This window comes from Pogona vitticeps, chromosome 2 (assembly GCF_051106095.1).
Source record: "Pogona vitticeps strain Pit_001003342236 chromosome 2, PviZW2.1, whole genome shotgun sequence".
Classification (NCBI taxonomy): Eukaryota; Metazoa; Chordata; class Lepidosauria; order Squamata; family Agamidae; genus Pogona; species Pogona vitticeps.
The window spans coordinates 111,357,595-111,380,789 of NC_135784.1; the positions used below are offsets into that span (position 1 = coordinate 111,357,595).

Genomic DNA, 23,195 nt, shown 5'->3' on the forward strand with positions numbered 1-23,195 from the left:
ACGTGATCAACCCCCCATTCATAAAAAAAAAAGTCGCCGAAGCGGAGGGCTGAGAGACTATATAAGAGCAGGTTGCGCCGCTCCGCCGGCAAGTAAACGGCGGCAGCAGCAGCGAAGCAACACGAAGCGCAATCACGAGACTGCCAACGTTGGACGAGAAGGCGACCAAAGTCCACGCAAACAGCTGCCGCTCCCGCCCGCCACCCTCTTGGGGCACAGAAACGGGGAATAAGCAACAAAGAGACCTTTTTGGCACAAAGACGACGGGCGGGAGACAGGACGCGGAGAGGGGCGCCCGAGTTTTGCAAAGCGCCCAAGCCAAGACGAGCTTCCCGCCGAGAGCCGTCCACAAAGCGGAGCCCGCAGAAGGCGGACAGCCAGGCGAGGTGCCGGTGACCTTGGGCCTGCCCGGAGCGATGGTCAACATGCAGGTGTGCGCCCTGGACTGCGAGGCGCTGCGCCAGCTGCTGACGGACGGCGCCTTGCCCTGCCTGGTGCTGGACTGCCGCTCCTTCTTCTCCTTCAACTCCTCGCACATCGGCGGCGCCTGCAACGTCCGCCTGAGCACCATCGTCCGGCGGAGGGCCAAGGGGGCCATGGGCTTGGAGCACATCCTGCCCAACGAGGAGGTGCGCGCCCGCCTCCACCAGGGCAGGTACCAAGCCGTGGTGCTGCTGGACGAGCGCAGCCCGGACCTCGAGGCGCCCAAGCGGGACAGCACCCTCCTGCTGGCTCTCAACACCCTCTGCCGGGAAGCCCGCGACACCCGCATCTGCTTCCTCAAGGGTGAGTGTCAGCCCTGGGGAGCCCGGTGCCGCCCGTGGCCCCCTCAACCCTCCTTTCCTCCCCCCGGGGGGGGGTTAGATTTAGCTCTTCAGACAAAAAGCCCCTCAGAGGTCTTGGAAAAAAGGGGGAAGGAGAAAGAGCAAAAAACCAGGGGCACAGATTTAACCCCCTGGGCCGTTTTCGGGGCTTGAAGGATTACTGCTGATCTGAATTTCACCAAGGAAAGGGGCGAGCTGGTAATCTGTGGGGCTGGTGATCTGGGGACCTTAGGGAGTTTCCCCCATCCGCCATTCCAGCTGTCTTTGGAAACAGGCCTCCCCCAACCCCGCTTTTTGTTTCTCTTTAAAATATTAACTATTCCACTTCTTTTTTTCCAGGAGGATATGATGCCTTCTCTTCCATCTATCCTGAGCTGTGCACAAAGCCCTCTGCTCCAAAGGGCCTGACTCTGCCACTCAGCACCAACAACATGCCTGGCAGTGCAGATTCAAGCTGCAGCTCCTGTGGGACTCCTCTCTATGATCAGGTCAGTTGAAAAACATCCAGAAGCTTAAAAAATATTTATTCCCTACCTAGCTGGCTAATCTTCAAACTGGGCATCTGAAATGGCCGCGGTGGCGGGGGGGGGGGGAGGCAGATGTATATAAAATGTTGAACAGCCACGCTGTTTTAAGAATGTTTTGGTGTAGTAGACAGGAGTCCTATGGAGGCTGTGGGGGAAGGAAGCTATTTTTGCAGGGGGATTAACAGATCGTGTTCCTCTCTCCTCTATTTTAGGGTGGTCCGGTGGAAATCCTGCCTTTCCTGTATCTAGGCAGTGCCTATCATGCTTCCAGGAAAGATATGCTGGATGCTTTGGGGATCACGGCCTTGATCAACGTTTCTGCCAACTGCCCAAACCATTTTGAAGGGCACTACCAGTACAAAAGCATCCCTGTGGAGGACAACCACAAAGCTGACATCAGCTGCTGGTTTAACGAAGCCATCGATTTCATAGGTAAACGAGTTTTCTCTGTGCAGGATACTAGGTGAAGTCATGAGTTGCCAGTATCATCAGAAGCCAGCACCTCCAGCTAGCGATTTCCTTAGTGATTAAAAGAGCACAGTCTGACATAAATCTATACCTGGAACGACGCTTCTGCTCCCTTGCAAGGACAAGGCTCATGAAATGCCAGGAATAATCAAAGCTTTTTAAAAAGAAAGAGTTCTTGAATATGATAGCCAGGTTGTTGCAAACATCTGTCTAGATATCTGAGCCAGTCTCCCACTGGCAGTGTTTTCTAAAAGGATTTGTATCCTGAAAGCAAATCCTGGCTTTCCCCAGCAAGAATCGCTGGCTAATGAGAGCAGGTTATTACACACTTTCAGATTGAAATGGAGTATCCAAAGCTGACTTTCAGCCTTCCTTTGAACGGTAATCTTCCTTGCAAGCCAGGTGACAGGGCTGCTTTTTGGGTAGTGAAGAGAATTTGCCCCTTGAGTGCAGGGAGTGAAAAAGTATGTTCTGGGAAACCTTGCAAAGAAGGGTTGGCTAATCTTGATATTCTGCTCATTATTTCAGACTCTGTGAAAAATGACGGTGGGCGAGTGTTTGTTCACTGCCAGGCTGGCATCTCCCGCTCTGCAACTATCTGCCTTGCTTACCTTATGAGGACCAATCGAGTCAAACTGGATGAAGCTTTTGAGTTTGTAAAGCAAAGGAGAAGCATCATCTCTCCCAACTTCAGTTTCATGGGGCAGTTGCTGCAGTTCGAGTCCCAGGTCCTTGCTCCAAATTGCTCGGCAGAGGCTGGAAGCCCAGCCATGTCTGCCTTGGACAGAGGAACTTCTACTACGACAGTCTTCAACTTCCCAGTCTCCATCCCCGTCCACCCTTCTTCCAGTGCATTAAGCTACCTTCAGAGCCCCATCACCACCTCTCCGAGCTGCTGAAAGGTGTGTGCAAGCTGGCTCTCTGCACAAAGACCATCTTGCTGTTACCTGAAATGTGCAATAACTTTGGGGGCGGGTCTATGAGCTTGTGTGAGTCTCCTCTCACTGTATCTACAGAGCAATACAGAATTACCAGCACGGATCAGCATCTCTGTCTCCAGAAAGCAAGGTTCTTTCTGCTAAATGATCTTGCTGTGAGATGTATTCCCCACCCTGCCCTCACCCACCCCCTCTGGACCAATGTTTGGATTGCCTACAAAGGAGACAAAGCACACAGGACCTTGCTTTCTACTCCTGAAATATTCGTGATATGATTTTCTGTCTGTCAGTCTTCTGGTAGCAAATCTGGCAGTATTCTTAGTGCCTGGGTGAACTAGGCTCCAGTAACACTGTCCCCTTGTACAAGGAAGTCCTGGTATTTATTTATTTTTTAAGTGTTGTAATTGCATTGTGTGTTTTGCCTTTTGAAGTCTGAAGTTTCATCTTTTTTTTTTTTTAAGAAACCAATATACCTCAGTATTTTACTTTTTTGGGTACTGTAAACCTGTAAATACAACTTAAGACTGTTTCTGAAGCACTGACATTGAAAGCACAAAGGAGTGTTTGTGTCTTTTGGTTGCCACCGGTTGTTATGTTTGCAGATTTTATTTATGATGTGAAATAATATATTTCTTCTTATGAAAGAAGACATTGGTTTTGTTATGATTATGCCTTTTTTATACCAGCCAAATAAATTATGACATTTCTATTGAAGAAAAATATTCATTATTTAAAGATTCACTGCGGATGTGCTGAAAACAGCAAGCTACTATAGGAATGGCAGATTGCAGAAGCAGGAATCTGCATGTTAGCTAACAGGTTGCTCACAGCTATCCATGTCTTTTGGGCTGCTAGGAGTCTGGGTACCTACATAGCCCCCAATAGAAAGCCATGTGCCACAATTCAGTGAGGAGCAGAAATAATATCCTCTCCCCACCCTGCATGCTGCATATGACTTAAGAAAGTGAGGAGGAGAACACATACCCAGTATGCTGAGTGGCATTCAAAGCACATGATCAGTGCTGTCACTTGTAGCATCTGTGTGTGTGTGAGAGAGACAGAGATTGAGAGAGAGGGATATATAACTGCCAAGCACCAATACTGCTTACCACTAGGAGTGGTAAGTAGTTCAGCTAGTACATTGGGAAATGATTCCATTTCAGCTAATACACTGGGAAATGATGAAAGTTATTGAGAGCGAAAGAAAGCTGCTTTGAGTGTAGCACTGGGTATTCAGTTTTTTGCTGCTTCAGGACAGTTCTAGAGTAAGGTTCCAACACATTGTACAAAAGCATACCAATGAGACTTGCAGCCCAATAACAGCTGGATGTCTATGAATTGTCGTCTTCTGCTGTACATGAGAAAAGAGGATCCAGTTCCCATTGGCTCACCCACTACGGATCTGAAATGTGTACGTTGGCAATTGGGTGCTTTCTTGGTCACTGGAGAGAAGTAACAATGGCTTTGGGCCATCAAGCAAAACTCTAAGGATCTATGGCTCCTTCTTTCAACAAGTCCTATTTAAGGTAGGGGTGTGCTGAGCTGTGCAGTAGGACTTCATTTCCTCTTCTCAAAATGAGGCTGTAGTTCTAATGAACTGAGCAGGAAGAGTTGACAGAGACCTGCATGAATGCTGGGCCATAGAAACACATGAGGTCAGATGTGCTGCTGTGTGAGGACCTTATCAGGAGCCCTGCCCAATGCTTCCTCCCTGCTTCCATTTGCCCCTGCAAACAGTCACAGTGCTGTGTAATTCTGGGTTAGGGCACAGGAAGCATCAGAGGGGGAGCTGGCTTGGCTCATCATAATCTCCCATCCACATGAGGCAAGTCAATATTGCTGCTCCCATTTCACAGATAATATGGTAAGTGACTGATTTGTCTAAAAGTCCCTGAAGTTTTATTGCTGAAAGTAATGTGCCCTCCAATAATTTTTAATATTAAAAATAAGTCATTGAACCAATTTAGCATATACAGGATAATATAATGTGGACTCATTGTGGGGTCTACTTGATGCCATTGGAGAGAAGCACTTATAAATCAGAAGAATTCTGTATGCTTATTGGCACAGCATTGTAGACAATGTAGCTTTAGTTGGAATGACCTTTTGCATCTTTATCATGGGTCCAGATACCCTTGTCTTCTGGCTATTTTAGTCTCCTTGACCACTCTCCTTTTCTGGAGCTACAGTAGTTTTGTCAAGATCAGACAGCCGGAATGTAGCTACTCTGGGACCCAGTCTCACCCAATTTGAAAGTTGAGGTGAGCACCCTTGTCATGGGAAAAACGGGTGCTGCAGATTATCCACCCATATCCTCTGGCAACATTTGTTACATGAGACACGCCTTTTTCATTCCTATTTGGGGTAATAAATCCTGTAAGCTATAACAAAAAGAACACAAAATGTTTAAGTTGCTGTTTTTCACTTTAGGACTTCAAAATCTTTTTTCCCCCTTCCCCCTTGCAAGCCATTTCAGACATGCTTGCACAGGTGCAGCTGGGAGATGTATACATGGCAGTGACTTCATATGGAAGCCGCTAGTCATGAAATCAAGGTGAAGAATCTCATTTGCACAGGACAAAAAACATTAATAAAAGCTGATGCCTGACAGTACTACAAGAAAATGTGGGAGGGTAGAGCAGAGCAAAATAATATTCCCTAACATTTACTATGTATGTGAGCATTTGGACATCATATATCCATGTTAACTTTCCTTTTCCCATGTCGAGACTTGGTAATGTGGTCAATTTAGCTTGCAAAGCCTTGGGCTCAAATCCCCATGTAACCTTAGAGGAGGCAGGCTTAACAATAATACTTGAAGAAGTGCAGGATAGAAAATCTGAAGAAGGGAGAGTAGACATATGACAGTGCTGGACATTGGAGCCTCATGGTGCAGTGGTTAAACTGCAGTACCGCAGTGAAGACCCTTCTCACAACCTGAGTTCAATCCCAGGATCAGGTAGCTACTTCCATCCTTTTGAGGCTGGTAAATTTTGTACCTAGCTTACTGAGGGCAGCTGCAATATGTATCCTGTATAATTAAGTTATAAACTACCCAGAGAGAGCTTTAAGTACTATGAGGCAGTTTATAAGCAGCACTGTTTGAGAACTAGAATTACTATAGACCAGTGGTACCCAAACCTGAGTTCTCAGATGTTTTTGGACTATAACTCCCAGAAATCCTGGTCAGTACAGCTACTGGTGAAGACATCTGGGAATTTTAGTTGAAGAACATCTGAGGAACCAGGGTTGGGAATCAGTGGTATAGACCAGTGGTTCTTAACCTTGGGTTACTCAGGAGTTTTGGACTGCAACTCCCAGAAGCCTTCACCACCAACTGTGCTGGCTGGGGTTTCTGGGAGTTGCAGTTCAAAAACATCTGAGTAACAAAGGTTAAGAACCACTGGTATAGACTATGGCCACCAAAATATATCGTAAAAATACAGCTGAATGATAGAACATCTGTCTTACAACAATTGTATTGATCAACACTTGGTTTCTGAGCTCAAATGAACATTTTAATATCCGGGTCTATGAGCTTTAAAGGTTGCCTTCATCTGAACGTGCCTTGCCTCTAAGACCAGCATTCAAGGTCCTATTGTCTGATCCACATTAGCAAGGATCCAATTAATGAACATTGACATTGAATTTCTCACTGACAACACCACAGTTACAGAGCTCGTTCCCTGGGGAGATCCTACATACTTTCTACTCTTCCATTTTTTAGATGATGCTTGAAAACATTTTTTCCTGGAAAACATTCGTATTAATTGTGATGTTTTTAGTGTCCAGTATCACACTGCAGGAACATGGTGCAGAAAGGTTCTCTCCATTCCAGCAGGTTTCCCCTTGCATGCTCATTCTCACACTGATTCTGAGACCGGTTGCGTAACTAGCTGTGTGAAGGAGAGCCAGCTGGAGTAAGGAGGATGGTCACACAACTGCTCTGTGTTTCTGCAACAGGCTGTTGGTCAATATGCTTTGCTGTTTTTTTCACAACTGTACATCTTAATACTTTGTTTGCTTTTCAATACTTTTCATTTTCTCTTTCTCTTAATGGAAGATGATAATAATAATCATGGGCCATCAGGTCAGTTTTGACTTATGGCAACCCTTTTCAGGATTTCCCAGGTAAAGAACATTTCAGAAGAGGTTTACTATTCCCTTCTTTTGTGGGTGCCCTGGGACTGTGCAGCTTGCCCAACGCCCCACAGGCTGGGCCTACTTGTAGAAGCTGGGAAAATAAGTTTAAAAAGTAGAGCATAAAAAAGGAAGGATGGAAAAATAACAGTTTACCATAGAGTTTATTCTTTCAAGATCACGTTCTCTTCTGTAATCTAGCCCTTCCCCTATGTTTCTTATGTAACCTATTTGTGCTTGCGGTGCAGGCAGTGCTATGAAGTTCCACCTTTAAACCAAAGCTCACTCAGTGGAAAAATACGGTCTTGGCAAACCCTAACTGTATGTCTGATATTTTTTTAAAAGCTCCCTTTTAATTGAATTTCCAATGGCGTTCCTTTCTCTGACAAGCTGCAAAAACTTGTCCCTGCTTATTTCAAAGAACAAGGGAGCTCAAAACGCAGCATCCAATAAACATTGTCTTTCAAGGAAGGACCTGACTGAGGGGCACCAAAGAACAGCTGGGGACAGAATCAACGTCCTTAGTCAAGAAGCCCTTCTTCCAGCTGGTTACAGTTCATATTATTGGAGGTACACGGTTGTGCTGTTATTTTTTGATGGGGTTTCAGTTACATTACGTTCAGTGATTTATTACAAGGAGCCAGTGAAGGTTATTTTGAGCAAAGACCTTTTTCTTCTTAACTATAGATGGTCCATAGCCTGTCTGCTAAAAACTGTATATATGCATGCCTGCGCATGCATGCACCACACACACACACACACACACACACACACACACACACACACACACACACACACACACACACACACACAGAGTTTTCTTGCAATAACAAAACACTTCATTTTACCTAAATTTCTGCACCAATACTAAATCTGTTGTTTATTTAAGTATCTTTTTGACTGGAGTACTAAGCAAAATCTCAGCATTCACGCTTTCTATAATTCCCTCATTTCCCCACAAGCTTGTGTGTATAACTTTAAGATTATATAACTCTAATTGCAGAGTTGCCTATATCCCCATGGAAACCACTAGGAGTTTCCCTTTTGTGAGGAAGGCAGTAACATCACTTCCTGTTGCTGACAAAAGAGTTTGTCAGTAAGAAGTGGCGAAAAAGGCCTGCTTAGTGTTGACAGGAACTTACTGCTGGATTATCTCGTTGCTATGCAATGCTACAAATACATACACACTTAACAATAAGTATTGTAATCATTGGTGGGGCAGGGAAGGCTAGAAAAAAGTGCAAACTGAAGGTAAATGAGCGAGAAATGATTTAAGTACACACACAAATGCATTACCAGTTCATGATGCAGAACACATTACTATGTATGATTACCTAGAAAGTACAACAAACAAATATCAACATATGGCATACGCCAGGCTCAGAGAGAGAAACAGAGAGGAGGAGGAGAAGAAGAATAAGAAAGAGGAGGTGGGGACTGGGAGAGAGGGAGAGGTTAAGTCACACAGAATCAACCTAATATAGTGCCTGAAGTCACCCTATATGACATGGAAATAATTGCTGGAAAGTCAAATAATATCACAGTGAGTGAGACCTACTAGGTTAGTAACATCCTTTCCCCCCAGTTTGGCATGGTTTTAGAGGTACTGTATAGCAGTGGTCCCCAACCTTGGGCCTCCAAATGTTCTTGGACTACAACTCCCAGAAGCCTTCACCACCACCTCTGCTGGCCAAGATTTTTGGGAGTTGAAGTCCAAGAACATCCAGAGGCCCGAGGTTGGGGACCACTGCTGTATAGGACACAGGAGGGGCAAGCAGAGTATTTACTTGAACTGGTTCCATGCTGAGTCTCATCACCCATCAGACGGACTCTTGCGCTGGGGATGTTCTGTCAGCTAGAGAAGCAATTCAGGCTAGACAGACCAGACTATAAGAGGCAGCCAGATGTATTTCTATAAAGACTAATGAGCCCAGGAAATAATGGTTGGGTAGAAATCCCCATCAAAAGTAAAAACAATACAATAAGTGCTTTAATTCATTGTGGGATTTTCCAGATGAAGTGATAGCTGATAAGCATGCATGTATTTTCTGGAAAATGAGGAACTGAAAAGTGAAGAACTTCCCTTCTTGATAGGCAGCTGAAAAAGAAATACTGTTAAGACAAACGTAATCAAAACCTTAGAAATACTATTTAGGGGGAGTACATTTCCAAGAATCCCATAGTCAGCAAGAGCTTGGGGTACTGGGGCTGTAATCCTTAAACCCCCCCCATTCTCCAGGTATGATTAAAACTGTGGGTACTGCTATCAACCAGTTCCCGTTGCGTGTGTGCACAATCACATCTTTCTAACCCAGTACAAAGATTTGCTTTCAAGTAGCCATTCACCTTATTGATTATCCATGTTCAGAGCAGGAGGCTGGTGCTACCTCTTGCTTGCAGCAAACAAGAATGAGTGCTATGCTACTTTAAGAACAGACAGATTTTTCAATGCAGTGTGCATTTTTACTGAAACAAATTCTCTTGAGTTCAATAGGCCTTATTCCCAAATCGGTGTGAATAGCTGTAATTCTGTGCTCACTTAGACGGTATTAAGTTTCAAGATTAAACGTAGTGGAATTTAATCCAAAGTAAGCATATGTAATAACCTAAATCTCAGCAAGCTACATAGCCCCAGAAGAAGGGAATGATGAACCACTTCTAAATACTCTCTAGACCTAGAAAACCTTGCCAAGGGTCACCATAAGTCAGAATCAGCTTGAAGGCACCTTATCATTGTCATCATTACTGCTGTTACATAGCAGACCCTACCACTTGCATTTCATGGTCTTCAGAGTGACACCTTGTTGAGCAGTAGGGACATAAGAAATGGCCACTAAGTGGACTAAATCCACTTTTAGTCCACCTAGAGTAGGCCCATTGGAATCAATAGTTTTTTCATTGTTACAGCCAACTTAAATTCCGCTGATTTCAACAGATCCATTCTAGATGACTTGTTTTGGAATAAATGAGTATGATGAAGATGTAGAATAAAAGATTTCTGTCCCAAGCTATTCTGTTGAAAAAGGAGAGACGTGTTTTCCCCCCTAGATTTTGCTGTGAGGATGGTTATTGATGGGTGTAGCGTTCACCCTTGTTATGTTAAGTAGTCATGCATATTCATGTTGCAGGCTGGTGTTGCTAAGAGGCGGAGCCAAGAGATATGTAATAAAGAGGCGGAGTCAGAGAGAGTGAGTCAGTGAGTCAGAGTGAAAGAGGAGAGATTAGAGTGGAGAGATAGTGTGGTATTTTGGAGATCTGAGGTGTGATTAGAGTGAAGAGTGAATAAAAACTATATAACAAGTAGAAGGTTGAGATTGATGATCAATAAACCTGTAGAAGTTACCTATGATAAATAATCAAACATCTGTAATCAGTAAACAAGTTTTATTTAAAAGACTGTGAAGTTTGGACCTGCATCTTCATTCTTCCATAATTAATGTTGATTTAATGATCAACTGGTGGCAGCGGGTAAAAAGGAGTATTAAGTTTGCCTTTGTGTTCTCTGTATTTGGAGGGTCAGCAGGGGGACGAGGGGCGAATGCCACAATGGGAGACAAAACAAACAAACAAACTTGAAAGGACAGCAGCATCTTCCATGTGCAGTATCTGTAACGAGTCACATACTTCTGTGAAGGACTAATCCTAAATTGTGCCACAATGGCTGGGTTTCAGAGCCAAAATCCAGGGCCCAGTAATGCAGGGATCTCTTCAGTTGACCATCTTTGGGTGTCAGGTGATGGATACAAGAGCCAACAGGCACAGCATCAGCATTTACTCTGTTGTGGACATGCCAGGGCCCCAGGAAAAACGCAGCTCATTGCAGCATCCTTCCTTCTTCTTGGTACTGGGATTTTGACTCTAACAAAATTTTAATTGTATTTTAATTGTATTTTAATCATTTTGTTGTATTGAATTTTAATTATTGTAAGCCGCCCAGAGACCTCTGGGTGGAGTGGGCAGCATATAAATTGAATAAATAAATAAATAAATAAATAAATAAATAAATAAATAAATAAATAAATAAATAAATAAACAAACAAATAAATAAATAAAATGGTGCTTATTGCCAATTAAATATGTTCAGCACCAGAGCAGCAGAAGTGAATGCCATTTTTGCTGGTAGCTTAAAGACTTTTGTCATCTTAGGAGGAAAGGGAAATATGTTCTAGAGTTTTGAAATTCTAGTAAAAGTCCCTTTTCCTATGCAGTAGAAGTACAGAGAGTCACAGAGGAGAATAGCTACAAGTTCCCCAGAGTCCACCCTTTTCTCATTAACTGGCACTTCTCAATAACTCACTCTTAGACATTTGTAGAAAAACAAATAAAAACATTACTTATAGCTGTTTGAAATTACAGACTTATGTATACTGCTTTCTTTCTGCACACATACTTAGCAACCAACTGAACAGGTCAACAGCAAACAACTTCTGACAAATGAAAGAGAGGGAAAAGAACACTCAGCAGGGAGGTGGGACTCTCTTTGAAATCAAAGGCTGGAAGGAATGATTGGTTAGTGCTGGACAAATAGATAATCACCCCAGCCCAGAAACATCTCTCCCAGTCACACAAACACCGACAACATGCAAGGTTGTAAATAAAACTCCAACAAAATGCTCCTGCCTCAGTACCATCACCTGGCCTCTCTTGCACTAGGCTCCAGTGGCAGCTGGTCTATTGAGCCAAATGAGGCACTGCCCCACTTCTGCCTCAGATTGTGAATAGCCAGCCCATTCCTGCCTGCCTCCTTACCAGAGTCTTGAGAGTCAGGGCTGTTCTGAAGACCCATCCTCAGAATCTGGAGCAGGGCAGGGAGATGTAGGAAGCAGCACTGTATACCCTTGGCTCTAGCCCCAATGGACTGCTTACCTTGCTCCCCACCAACCACTACAAATACTAGGTTAGCCTCCCCTGACAAGGTGTATGGAGACCAATACATGCCACAGGAAGCAGTTGGCACTACTCTTCACAAAACTGGCCAGGGCCAAATGCTCAAAGCAGTGTGCCATGTGGAAAAAGTGGCCCGGGAGGCAGCCTGGGCTGGCATAGCATCCATCTCACAATGCCTTGCTCTGAAACATTTTGCAGACAAGTGAATTAAGATCCAGCCTTGACAACCTTCTCCTCCTGCCCATGTATTTTTGTAATATCTTTCTTGAGAAAGAGATAATAATCTCAAACTTGCATGCTGCCTGCACGTATGTATGTGTGGGTGATTGGCCGGGTGAGTGATCTGGCCAAAAAAAAGTATCACTGCACCATGGATGTTGGAATGTGACTCAAGAGACACAAAGCGAACTATATACCAAACACTGTTGTATATAACTAACTGTACACTGAAATGTTGCTTGTAAACTGATTGTAAACATATGTCTTTCCCTCAGATGCAGGTGTGTGTGGCTTTTTGGATGCAAAGTCTGCCAGATACCAAGGCTGAAGTGCCTTTTTGGTAACTTGCCCATGTTTTATGCTTCTATACTGTACATGAAACCAAATGGGAGAGCTCAGCTGGACAAATGTCTGCATGGTTGGTCTGCTTGTCCCCAAAGACACTGAGCTGTCAGAAGCTGTGTCAAATGGTGAAGAAGTTGCAAAAGGCTCCTGTCTCCAGACAGGATCTATAAAATAATTAGGGACAGCCTTAAACTGTTTTTGGCAAAAAAACAAAACAAAAACAAAAAAATTCTAAAGCTCTCCCCCCAATAATGGCTGTAAATAACATAATAATCTTATTCCTAACATAACATCATTCACAGTCCCATCAATTTATTCTCTAAGAAATTGATGGAGTGGAGAGTAGAACTGAGGGATATAATCAAACTACAGTTTCCATACCTTGCCATCAATAAAAAAGAGAACCAGGAAGACGGGAGCAAAATTTTATCGCAAGAATAAGATCCCTTCATTACTTTGCAACATTTTCTCTACTCCTCTCCAGCAACAGTGGCCACCTTGGCAGAGAAACAAACCCAGCCTCCTTCACCACTTTTTGTATCTGTCCGTGTCTAATATGTGTGCCAGGAAGCCAAAACAGATGGTCTTTATAACTTCCTTTCATCCCTCTGTTTATAGCTTCTCTTCCAAACTCCAGGGATGGCTGACGTCAGGATTATACATCTGAATTTGTTATACTTTTAGCCAGGACTAATGCATTCCATAAGCTCTTAGAATGTGAAGTGGAATATGAGCCGTTTTCATGGAGGGTGTTGGTGAGTGGATTAGAAAAGAAGGGGCAAAGAAATATGAGCCAAGTTGGCAGCGTTAAAGATCACTTCCTCCCTGTCCATGTACCATGGGCCAATTAGAGCAATGGAGAACACTCTGGTCATTTATGGCATTGTGTATGTGACAGACCCACGCACTGGAAGACAGTGCCATCCATCTGTTGCAGGCATCAGACCAGACACATGGCACCGAGGGTTACACATTGAGTTATTTTAGGTTGGCCTGGGCTGTATCTCAATTAATTTGTTCTATTTCTGGTATGAAATGATCTTCCTGGAGGCTATGGAAATGTTTTTGTTTTCGTTTCAAACAAGCTAGAGAGGAAAAGTCTTGAGATAAGTTTTGGAAAGAGGGAAATAACTGGGCTGGTAATTTCTGGAGAAGCTGGTCTAAATGGACATCTAGGGAACTGGTGCATTCCTGAAATCATTTATGTCCTCTTCTTTTCTAGACAAGTGCATCCTTCTACATGAATATACGTATTTTCTGTTATTCCCAGGCAAAAGTTCTTTTTTAGAGTTGCAACTACCACAGGCCATGCTAGCTGGCATATTCTGGCAGTCGTTCTTCAAGAATGTTAACTTTTCAAAGCTTTGCCAGGCTGTGTATTCAAAAGCTTCTGTAATAACAGAAATGGGTAAAAACTATCCTTTCAGCAGTTTGTAGCCTATGCAGCTCTGTATTGGTGTGCTCTGAATTTCTTTAATTCTGAAATAAAGCTCCACGAAGAAGTGACTTTATTTGAACATTGAGAGCCATTTGACCAATGGACCCCTACACTTACAAAACAAGTTCAAAGGATAGCGCTAGAGAAAACTCTTCAAAATTTTATCTGAGGTCAGGCACCACTAGAGGAATTAAGAGGGCACACCGAAAATTAGGACTTATACCTGTGCTTCAAGGCTACCTCACATACCAAAATCATATTTTCTCCTCATCCAGCATTGCTTGCCCTGAAAATTGTCTCCTGCCAGGGTATCTAAAGAGGTTATGCTGGTTTCCTGGGGTCTGACAACCTTACTAGCCCACATAACCAGTGATGAAGGATTTGTGGATGTTTCTGTCCAAAAATAACAGCAAGACCATACCTATAGCTGCTCTAGTCTATGTATGGAGAGTCAGCTGGCGGTGAAGACAAGGCAGCCGGTGCCAAATCCAGATTTAGTGCACACCTGCATGCTATCAATGCACTCTCTCCTGCTTCATACTGTCACCCTCCCACCTCATCTATCCATTTGCCTTTCCTCTCTGGGTCCAGTTCACTGGGTCCAGTTCAGCTGCCCAGAGAATGCCCTGGAGTGACCAGAGGCTGCTGCCCTTCCTCCTCATTCTTCTCATTTGCTCACTCATCAAACACAGGTGAACAAGCTGTGACAGCAAGATGGAGGGTCAGAATTAGGACCACAGAGCAGTTGTGCATAATATTATTGGGAGAGTCTTTGTCCTGAGTGAGACTATCGGTCCTGCTGGGATGTCATCATCAGCCATTAGACAGTGGAGCAGTTGCCTCAGGTAGCAAACACTCATGGGAGCTGAGAAAATTCTGTGTGCCCACATGACCTGCACTGCATGTCCTAAACACACCAGCCTCTGTCAAGTACAGTGGGAGATATTGTCCCATCATCCATGTTTAAATAAACTTTGAGTTGATTTCTGCTTTTGGGTTAGGTGACCTTTTTTGTAGGGCAAAAGTGCACCTCAGAAAGCAGAGTATGTGGAGAATCTCTGAGTGTATGGTTGTGTAAGATTTGGTAGCATTTATTTATTTATTTATTTATTTATTTATTTATTTATTGGACTTATATACCGCCCCATAGCGCTACAAGCACTCTCCGGGCGGTTTACAATTTTAATTATACAGGCTACACATTCTTGTTACAGCCTTCTGATTCAAGAACTGCTTAACAAATGCTAATAAGAAACAAAGCTGGTTGGACAGCTTAGTGGTTTACAGGCTGGGAATTCAGTTCCCCATTATGCCTCCTACAAGTAGAACCAACCTGTATGGGCTATTGGGCAAGTTCCAAAATCCTTGGGTGCCCCCAGAAAAAGTGAATGGTAAACAACTTCTGAGTATTCTCTACCCAGAAGAATCTTAGAAAATCCTGAAAAAGGCTCGCCATAAGTCAAAATTGACTTGACAGCACATGATCATCATTATTAATAGGAAACAAAATAATTCTTAAAAAGTTTAAAATGTCATAACTGGCATTGGAGTTTGAAGACCAAGTGGGACTGACTTATAGTTATGAATATTTGGAGATGGCAGCTGTGGTTTCAATCCAACATATTACTGTAAGCTCTTGAAATAAAATCTAGGGAAATATCTGAAGTGTGGGGCACTTCTAGCTAAATGATCAGTCTGGGCACATGACTGATAGCCATTTTCTCTCTCATTCATCTGTTCCTTTAGACAAGAATTAGGTCTTACAAAACCAGAGGAATTTTTTTCCATTGATTACTGATGAATGATCTGTGGCTTATTGAGTGCAGTAATTGTTGTTTAGTCATTTAGTCGTGATCGACTCTTCATAACCCCATGGACCAGAGCATGCCAGGCCCTCCTGTCTTCCAGTGCCTCCCGGAGTTGGGTCAAATTCATCTTGGTTGCTTCAGTGACACTGTCCAACCATCTCGTCCTCTGTCGTCCCCTTCTCCTATGCCTTCACACTTTCCTAACATCAGCATCTTTTCCAGGGAGCCTTCTCTTCTCATGAGATGGCCAAAGTACTGGAGTAATGGCTTGCAGTAAATAGCTAGCTCTTGTATTTGCACATAAGACTTATTTTTAGCTTAATTCTGACTGCCCGTGAAATGTTTGAAAGGTTTGAAATAAGAATTAATCCACCAACATGCAGCATTATGAATGGATTGGTCTTGAACTGTTGATTTCTCTTGCTACTCAAGTGAAATGTGAAAGTAAATGTGAACAACTCCAACAGATTCAGGCATTATAAGAGAAACATACCACTACATTATTTTCTTGGTAGTAAGATATCTCATAAATTTTGTCTTCACAGCAAATCTATTGCCTTTTTAAGTAAAACAGGAGTACTCAAATAAAATTTAAGGTCAGGTGCTGCTTACAAAAATATTTGAAGGCCCTGGAATGGAACAGTCCTTAATTACCCACCAGTATAAAGAGCAGCTGGTACACATAATATATATATATAGAGAGAAAATCCTCATGTTGGGATCTTGCAGTACATACAGCAAGCAAGATTTGCTCTCTCTGAAGCTCCATTAAAGAAAGCTTTAGCGATAAGTGTTTTCCCTAGCTATTAATTGTGGCTGCTCCATTTTAAAGCAGGAGTATATTTTATTCCATTGCATCACTCTGCATATTATTATACTTTATTATAACTTGCTTCATTTTAAAATTGCATCACTTTCATGTGATTTTCTAATTTGATATTGGCCACAGTCCTATTGATATAAATTTATGGGGGTGGAATAAGATCATATTGGCCACCATCCTGTTGTCGACAAAATTTAATTTAAATTAATTGAAAGTTTCCTATCCCCACATTTCAGGTTCTGAGGCTTCCTAGGGCTCCTGTTTTCCCTAGGGAAACCTTTGGGAGCTCCAGGAGGGAGAAGCCTTTAATAGCCAAAATTCACTGTGAAATTGCCACTCCATGGTCCTGATCCCAACAGTAGCAACTCGGTGGTAATTTTTGACTCCTAAAGGCTCCTTCCATTCCAAGACTCCCAAAGGATTTCTCCGGGACAACAGGGAGCCAAGAGAGCCTCAGAACTTGAAATGGGGGGGGGGGGGAGGACTTTACTTGAGGGCAGGTTTCCACCTGCCCTCAAGGAGACACTCATTAGGCCCATTAGGAAGAAACCTAGTTTGGCAGCGGACGAAACTGGCAACTATAGGCCCATTGCCAATGTTTCATTCATGAGCAAAGTGGTTGAGAGGATGGTGGCCGACCAGCTCCAGGCGCACTTGGATGAAACAGATGCCCTGAATCCATTTCAGTCGGGCTTCAGGCCGCGCCACGGTACAGAGACGGCATTGGTCGCACTGTATGATGACCTGTTGAGGGAGGCTGATGGGTAAAACATCTCTGTTGGTCCTCCTCGACATCTCGGCAGCCTTTGATACTGTCGACCATGGTATCCTCCTGGGGAGGCTCTCTGAGTTGGGAATTGGTGGCCAGGCGTTTGCCTGGCTCCGTTCCTTCTTGGGGGACGTCCCCAGAGAGTACAGCTTGGGGAGAGTGTCTCGGCCCCATGGAGTCTCAATTGTGGGGTTCCACAGGAGTCGATTATCTCCCCAATGCTGTTTAATACCTACATGAGGCCGCTGGGCGGGATTATCAGGGGGTGTGGTGCATCGTGTCATCAGTACGCTGATGACACCCCGCTCTACATCTCCTTTTCACCAACTGCAGGAGATGCCGTTCTGTCCCTTCAGCGCTGCCTGGGTGCTGTACTGCAATGGATGCAGGAAAATGGGCTGAGGCTGAACCCGGACAAGACGGAGGTACTGAGGGTGGGCACCCCCACAGTAGGTGGTTTGGGAAACTCTCTTTGGGGGGTGACTCTTGCCGCCAAGAGTGGGGTGTGCAGTCTGGGGATCCATCTGGACCCGATGCTCACTATGGAAACTCAGGCGGCGTCGGTGGTCTGCACCGCCTTTTCTCACCTTCGGCGGATAGCCCAGCCGCGACCCTATCTCGATGTTGGGGCACTCACTACCTTGGTGTATGCGCTTGTAATCTCCAGATTAGACCACTGCAATGCGCTCTACGTGGGGCTACCTTTGAGGCTGATGCGGAAGCTCCAAGTGGTGCAGAATGCGGCGGCCAGGCTCCTTAGTGGAGTGAGAAAATACCAACATATCACACCCACTCTGGCCGCACTGCATTGGCTGCCCATTCAATTCTGCATTGACTTCAAAGTGTTGATGCTTCCATATAAAGCCCTAAACAGTTTAGGGCCTCGATATTTGACGGAACTCCTTCTCCCACCAAGAACTACCCGGATCACTTGATCAAGTTAGGAGGTGAGGCTGAGGAGCCTGACGCCAAGGGAGGCCCGAAAGGAAAAAAAACAAGAAATTGGGCCTTCTCTGCAGTGGCTCTACGCTTCTGGAACAACTTGCCTCCAGAGATTCGTGAGGCCCCGTTGCTGGGTATTTTTGAGATCCATCTAAAAACGTGGATGTTTAAGCAGGCCTTCCCTCCAGATAACACTTAATCTTTCTTTCTTTATCTATTCTTTGTTATTTTTGCCATCTTGAAGAATTTGCTTATTGTTTATTCCTTATTGTTCATTGTTTATTGTTTAATGTCTATTCCTGTATATTTTTATTTTTTGTTATATGTATATGTTATTGTATTTTTACCTGTCTAGAAGCCGCCTAGAGTGGTCGTATTGACCAGATGGGTGGGGTATAAACAAACAAACAAACAAACAAACAAACAAACACACACACACACACACACACACACACACACACAGATACATAGATACATAGATAGATAGATAGATAGATAGATAGATAGATAGATAGATAGATAGATAGATAGATAGATAGATAGATAGATACATACATACATACATACATACATACATACATACATACATACATACATACTGTAGGGCACTGTCCCCCTCTCTAGCACTAGAGGGGTAAGAGAAACTGTTTTCACTACCAAAGCTATGCTTACCAAATTCCTTCTTTCTCTGAAGCACTTAATGCTTTCTCAGTGCTGGTCATTTTGTGGGCCTCAACAATCTTGTACAATCTATGATCTTACCTAGAATTGCACAGCTGAAAGGAACTCTATGGATCATCTAGTCCAGCCCTTGTCAAGGAAGCACAGTGGGGAATTGCATTCCCAACCTCTGGTTTCACAGGCAGACGCCTAAACCATCGAGCTACCCAGCAGTTCCTCATCGTGCTCTACTCTCTTCCTGTCGGGAGAGATACCCTGCACACTTCTTTGCATGCTTAGATTTGCTCTGTGCCAGGTACCACCAGCCACATGGAACTACCTACAGGCTTTCACCAAACTTCACATGTACACTGTACAGTCATGTGTTTGAGCGCATTATGCTGTTGCATCAAAAAGTCAATGATTGTCAGGCTTGTCCATTCGAGTAAGCTCTGTCTTCTTGTCCTGGTATCCCATTAGCATCACCCCATCCCCACCCCTGCCCCATGGGAGTGTGCTACAGTTCCTATGGCAGTGGTACACTACAACTAGGGAAAACCTCTTCCATTCCATTCTCCTCTTCTTATGTCTCTACAAAATGACTGAAGAGGTAGAGACAGAAAGACCTTTCTGGAGCCTGTTTCTGCTTATAGATGAATATTTTCATAAGTGACATTTTTCTATTCCTGTTTCGTATTTCTGTTTTATATTTGTTTCAAGGCACCAGCAAAAATCTCATCTCAGAGACAATAGAAGGAGAAGGCTCAAGTTGGGAGTCTCTAGAGAAGAAACAGCAACCTGGATGTCTCCTCGCTCCACATCCCTATGCAGGCCACTGCCAACAGGGTAGTGACTTGTCAGGAATGAGGAGGCTGTGGTTTGTTTACAGCTGCGCTCTGCTGTTTGCTCCGTTGCCTGGTAGAAGCAACAGTATTTCTGTCCCCTTTCCAAACTGTGTCAACCAGTGAGAGGCAGAGTTCAAGCAGGGTCTGGGATGCCAGAGCCCTTTGCTTCCTCCGATGTCTAAGGCTCGCTCATTCTCTATAAAAAGCCACAGCTGCACTGCTTGGTCAAAACGGCAGACAACGAGCAGGGTAGTGCCCAGTGGAGAGAGCCAAAATGGGGAAAGCAGCTGCAGTGGTAAATCTGAAGAGAAGCAAGGAGAGAGCGGATGACATGAGAGGATGTGGGGGCCTCACGATGGGGAGGAAACATCCAAACGAATTGGTGTTTGGGGCTGTTCCAGCGAAAAACAACAATGGATCCTGCTGCAACTTAATAACAGCTAATTTAGCATGACGTATATTTGTGCAGGCCAAAATCTACTGCAGTCTTTACGATGCTACAGACCAGGACAGCCCAAAATACTGTATTTTGTTGCATGAGATACAGGATGAACTGCTTCCCCCATTCCATGTACTAAGATGGGTCAGACTAGAAGTAGAGCATATTTCAGTATTGATGTGTGCCTTTAAATCTGAGGGCAGCAAGATATCTTAGAAGGTACAGAGCAGGTCTTAGGGTGCACATGTAACTGTACAGTCATGTGTTTGAATCCATTATGCTGTTCCATCAAAAAAAATCCTTGTTCTCTTCTAAGGCAGATGCTCCTGTGTGTCCTATACTAGAGCCAGTTCTGGCTACAGGGTTCTTTTTCATCAGGTGGAAAGGAGATGAATAGGAACATCTGCGGGAGAATTTAAGAGTGCCCATCCTAGGGGTACATCAGTGGGGCCAAAGTTCCAGGACAAGTAAGGATCTCAGTGTGTGGGAACCATGAGATAATACTGTGGGATTAGAAAGTTTAGTCAGTAATCGGCCTACGCTGGCCAACCAAGCTACCATTGTTCCATTCATTTCCCTTACCTCCTGCTTATGAAAGAGGGGATTGTTTATTCCAGGTCAAAAAAACACACAGCCCGTTAGGATCAAGGGTAAAGGAGGGTGGGAACCTGGAGGGCAGCTTGTGTCTTCCTGCCTGGCCTTCTTGCTGGGAGATTGTGACGTTAGTATCACAGGAAGGAACACAGTGTTCCTGAAAGGAGCTACAGACATTCCACTCATAACTGAATGGAGATCTGGCGCGTTGCCCCCCCTTCCCCTCATCACATGAGCCAGTCTCCAGAAGAGTCCCACGGGGAGGTCAAGCTATTCTTAAAGCCCCTTTCCATGGCGGTGTTCCAGATCTATATTTCTTTCCTCATGCAATGGTGAAAACAAACTCTTCTCGGCTGCAGTAGTCTGGTGATCTCATGAACTTGCTGTATCTTTCCAGAAGACTTTAGTGGTGTAGAAACAGCATAACTGAGCATACGTCCACCAACACACAGACATACATGCACACACACACACATAAGCAATCCCCACTGCATCTCTGTTGCAGTAAACACGGCACTTTATCTTTCCGATTCTGGCACTGATTCACTTAATAGTAGAAATTTCTAGAGTGCTAGCTGAATCAGCTTGTTGCAGTAAACACAGCAAAAGTGGTACCTTAGGTGAGTTTTATTTGCCATAGGCTTTTGTGGACCCATGTAGCCCATTTCTTCCAGTCCAATTCAGATTCCTCTGAGGAAGCAGGCTTCGGCCCATGGAAGTTTATGCCAAATAAAATTTGCTGTAAGGTGCCATAAGACTTTTGTGTGTGTGTGTGTGTGTGGCATTCACTTACAGTATTTGCTTGAGTTATTTCACAGCTGTTTTCTTCTTCACAGTCAATGTTACTTCAAAAACCTGATGTGATTCTGTTGCTGCAGCTGGTGCAGAATGGTTCAGGTAGGATGCTATGCAGGGTCACCTATCAGGGCAAATCATGCCTATATTGAAGGAAGGACCCTAATGGACTTTTTGCTACTGGGATAGAGTCAAGGCTTTGTTGTGATTATAGAAAGTCCCACACAACTTAGATCTGATTACCTGAAAGGACATATGCCCATTTGGTCCTTGAGAGCATCTCAGTGAGGCCCATCTATTCCTGCCGCCACATGTTTCTGAGGTTTGCTCTGCGGTAGACCTGAGCAGGGCATTTAGCATAAGATTGCTCACTAGGGATGTGCATTGTCCCTCAACCAGGTCCACGCTTGAAAATAGGGCATACCATTTGGTGCCCAACCTGCCCAGTACCCTTTTAGAGATACTCTGGCCCAGTCTTTGTCCAGAGGCATTTCCTGGGTTGTTTACTTCACCACACGTTTTATTGATTATGATTGTATTTGTATGGAAATGACAGACATTGTATATATTGATTTTAGATATGTAGATTTGTTTTAAAAATTGTGCATGCTGCTTTGATATTTTTACAAATAAAGAGTTTATAAAGAGACATAGGTGGAGAAGATTCAAATGGGAATGGAAGCATCTGTTTCATTCCAGTTCATGAATTCTGATTGATCTTAAAAAGTAAGAAGAGCAAATTTGCATATGTTTCCTGATTTATTGTTTTGGATGCCTGAATTTTACCCTTCATGAGGTTATTCCTGGATTCTTTTGAGGAATGCAACTGAAATAGTAGAAACGGAAAGTGTGGAGATAATTACTCACTCTTAGCACATTAGTAACACTCGCAAAAATGTACTTCAGGTTCAAAGAGGCAGGGGCTTGCACAATCTCAGTGTGGGTGAGATGAGTGCAGGTATAGCCACTGGCATGCGTCTTTTAAAAGACTGTTCTAGAGGGGGAAAGGTGAGTACAGAAAGTTTCCAATGTCCATGTATTACATTTTTAACTCGTCCTTCCCTTGAGCAGTCCACTGTTAACTCTTCTATCCTCTTCCCACATCATGTTGTCCTCACAATATACCTGCCAGGCAATAAATGGCCCAAGGTCAGTCAGGCAGCTTCATGACTGAATGAGGATCCCAGGCCATAGTCCAGGGATATTGAGATTGGTAAGTAGCCAGATCTATCCACAGTATTTTGGCATATGTCGAAGTGAGGAGTCGTACTAAAATGGGGAAAAGAACATACAAGCTCAGATATCTCAGACTTCACCTCTGGCACCTGTTTCTTCACTTCTCATCAGATGGCTTTATGGGTCATCTGATATCACTGTTGATATCACTGTCTTGGACCTGGGATATACAGGACATTAGCACAAAGTATCCCTGTGGTAAAATTCCTATCACCTCAGCCAAAACTTGGAACCAACTCGTTACAAGTAGTATCTCGTTACCTTGCATTATTTCCTTTCCTGAATAAAGAAGGCATGACTACCTAGCATTATGACTTTAACTTTGCAAGAGATAACAATTGCTCCTTTTCTGATGTAATATTAACATTTTGTTGCTGTTATATATATATACCGAATCATGGAAGAGGGCTAAATGGCACAGAGTTCAAATGCTGTGGCTTGTACTGCATCCTGGTACTTTATTGTAGACATTGAGGTGACCATATGGCGGAAGAAAGG

At 43.9% G+C, this 23,195-nt stretch overlaps 1 protein-coding gene across 1 annotated transcript; it reads left to right on the forward strand.

The window, feature by feature from the left end:
* Nucleotides 1-89: 89 nt before the first annotated feature.
* On the forward strand, nucleotides 90-3,477 carry DUSP1 (dual specificity phosphatase 1). The gene is made up of 4 exons (XM_020806869.3): nucleotides 90-786; nucleotides 1,164-1,312; nucleotides 1,564-1,783; nucleotides 2,348-3,477. Exons 1-4 carry the CDS (start codon nucleotides 417-419, stop codon nucleotides 2,716-2,718), a joined length of 1,110 nt encoding a protein of 369 aa, XP_020662528.1. The 5' UTR covers nucleotides 90-416; the 3' UTR covers nucleotides 2,719-3,477.
* The last annotated feature ends 19,718 nt before the right edge of the window (nucleotides 3,478-23,195 follow it).

What these genes read in the sequence shown, in the direction of transcription:
- DUSP1 (XM_020806869.3), top strand. Translation starts at nt 417, where the DNA reads ATGGTCAACATGCAGGTGTGCGCCCTGGACTGCGAGGCGCTGCGCCAG. An exon ending in GGACTCCTCTCTATGATCAG is followed by an intron (nt 1,313 to 1,563) that starts GTCAGTTGAAAA and finishes CCTCTATTTTAG; the next exon opens with GGTGGTCCGGTGGAAATCCT. An exon ending in CGAAGCCATCGATTTCATAG is followed by an intron (nt 1,784 to 2,347) that starts GTAAACGAGTTT and finishes TCATTATTTCAG; the next exon opens with ACTCTGTGAAAAATGACGGT.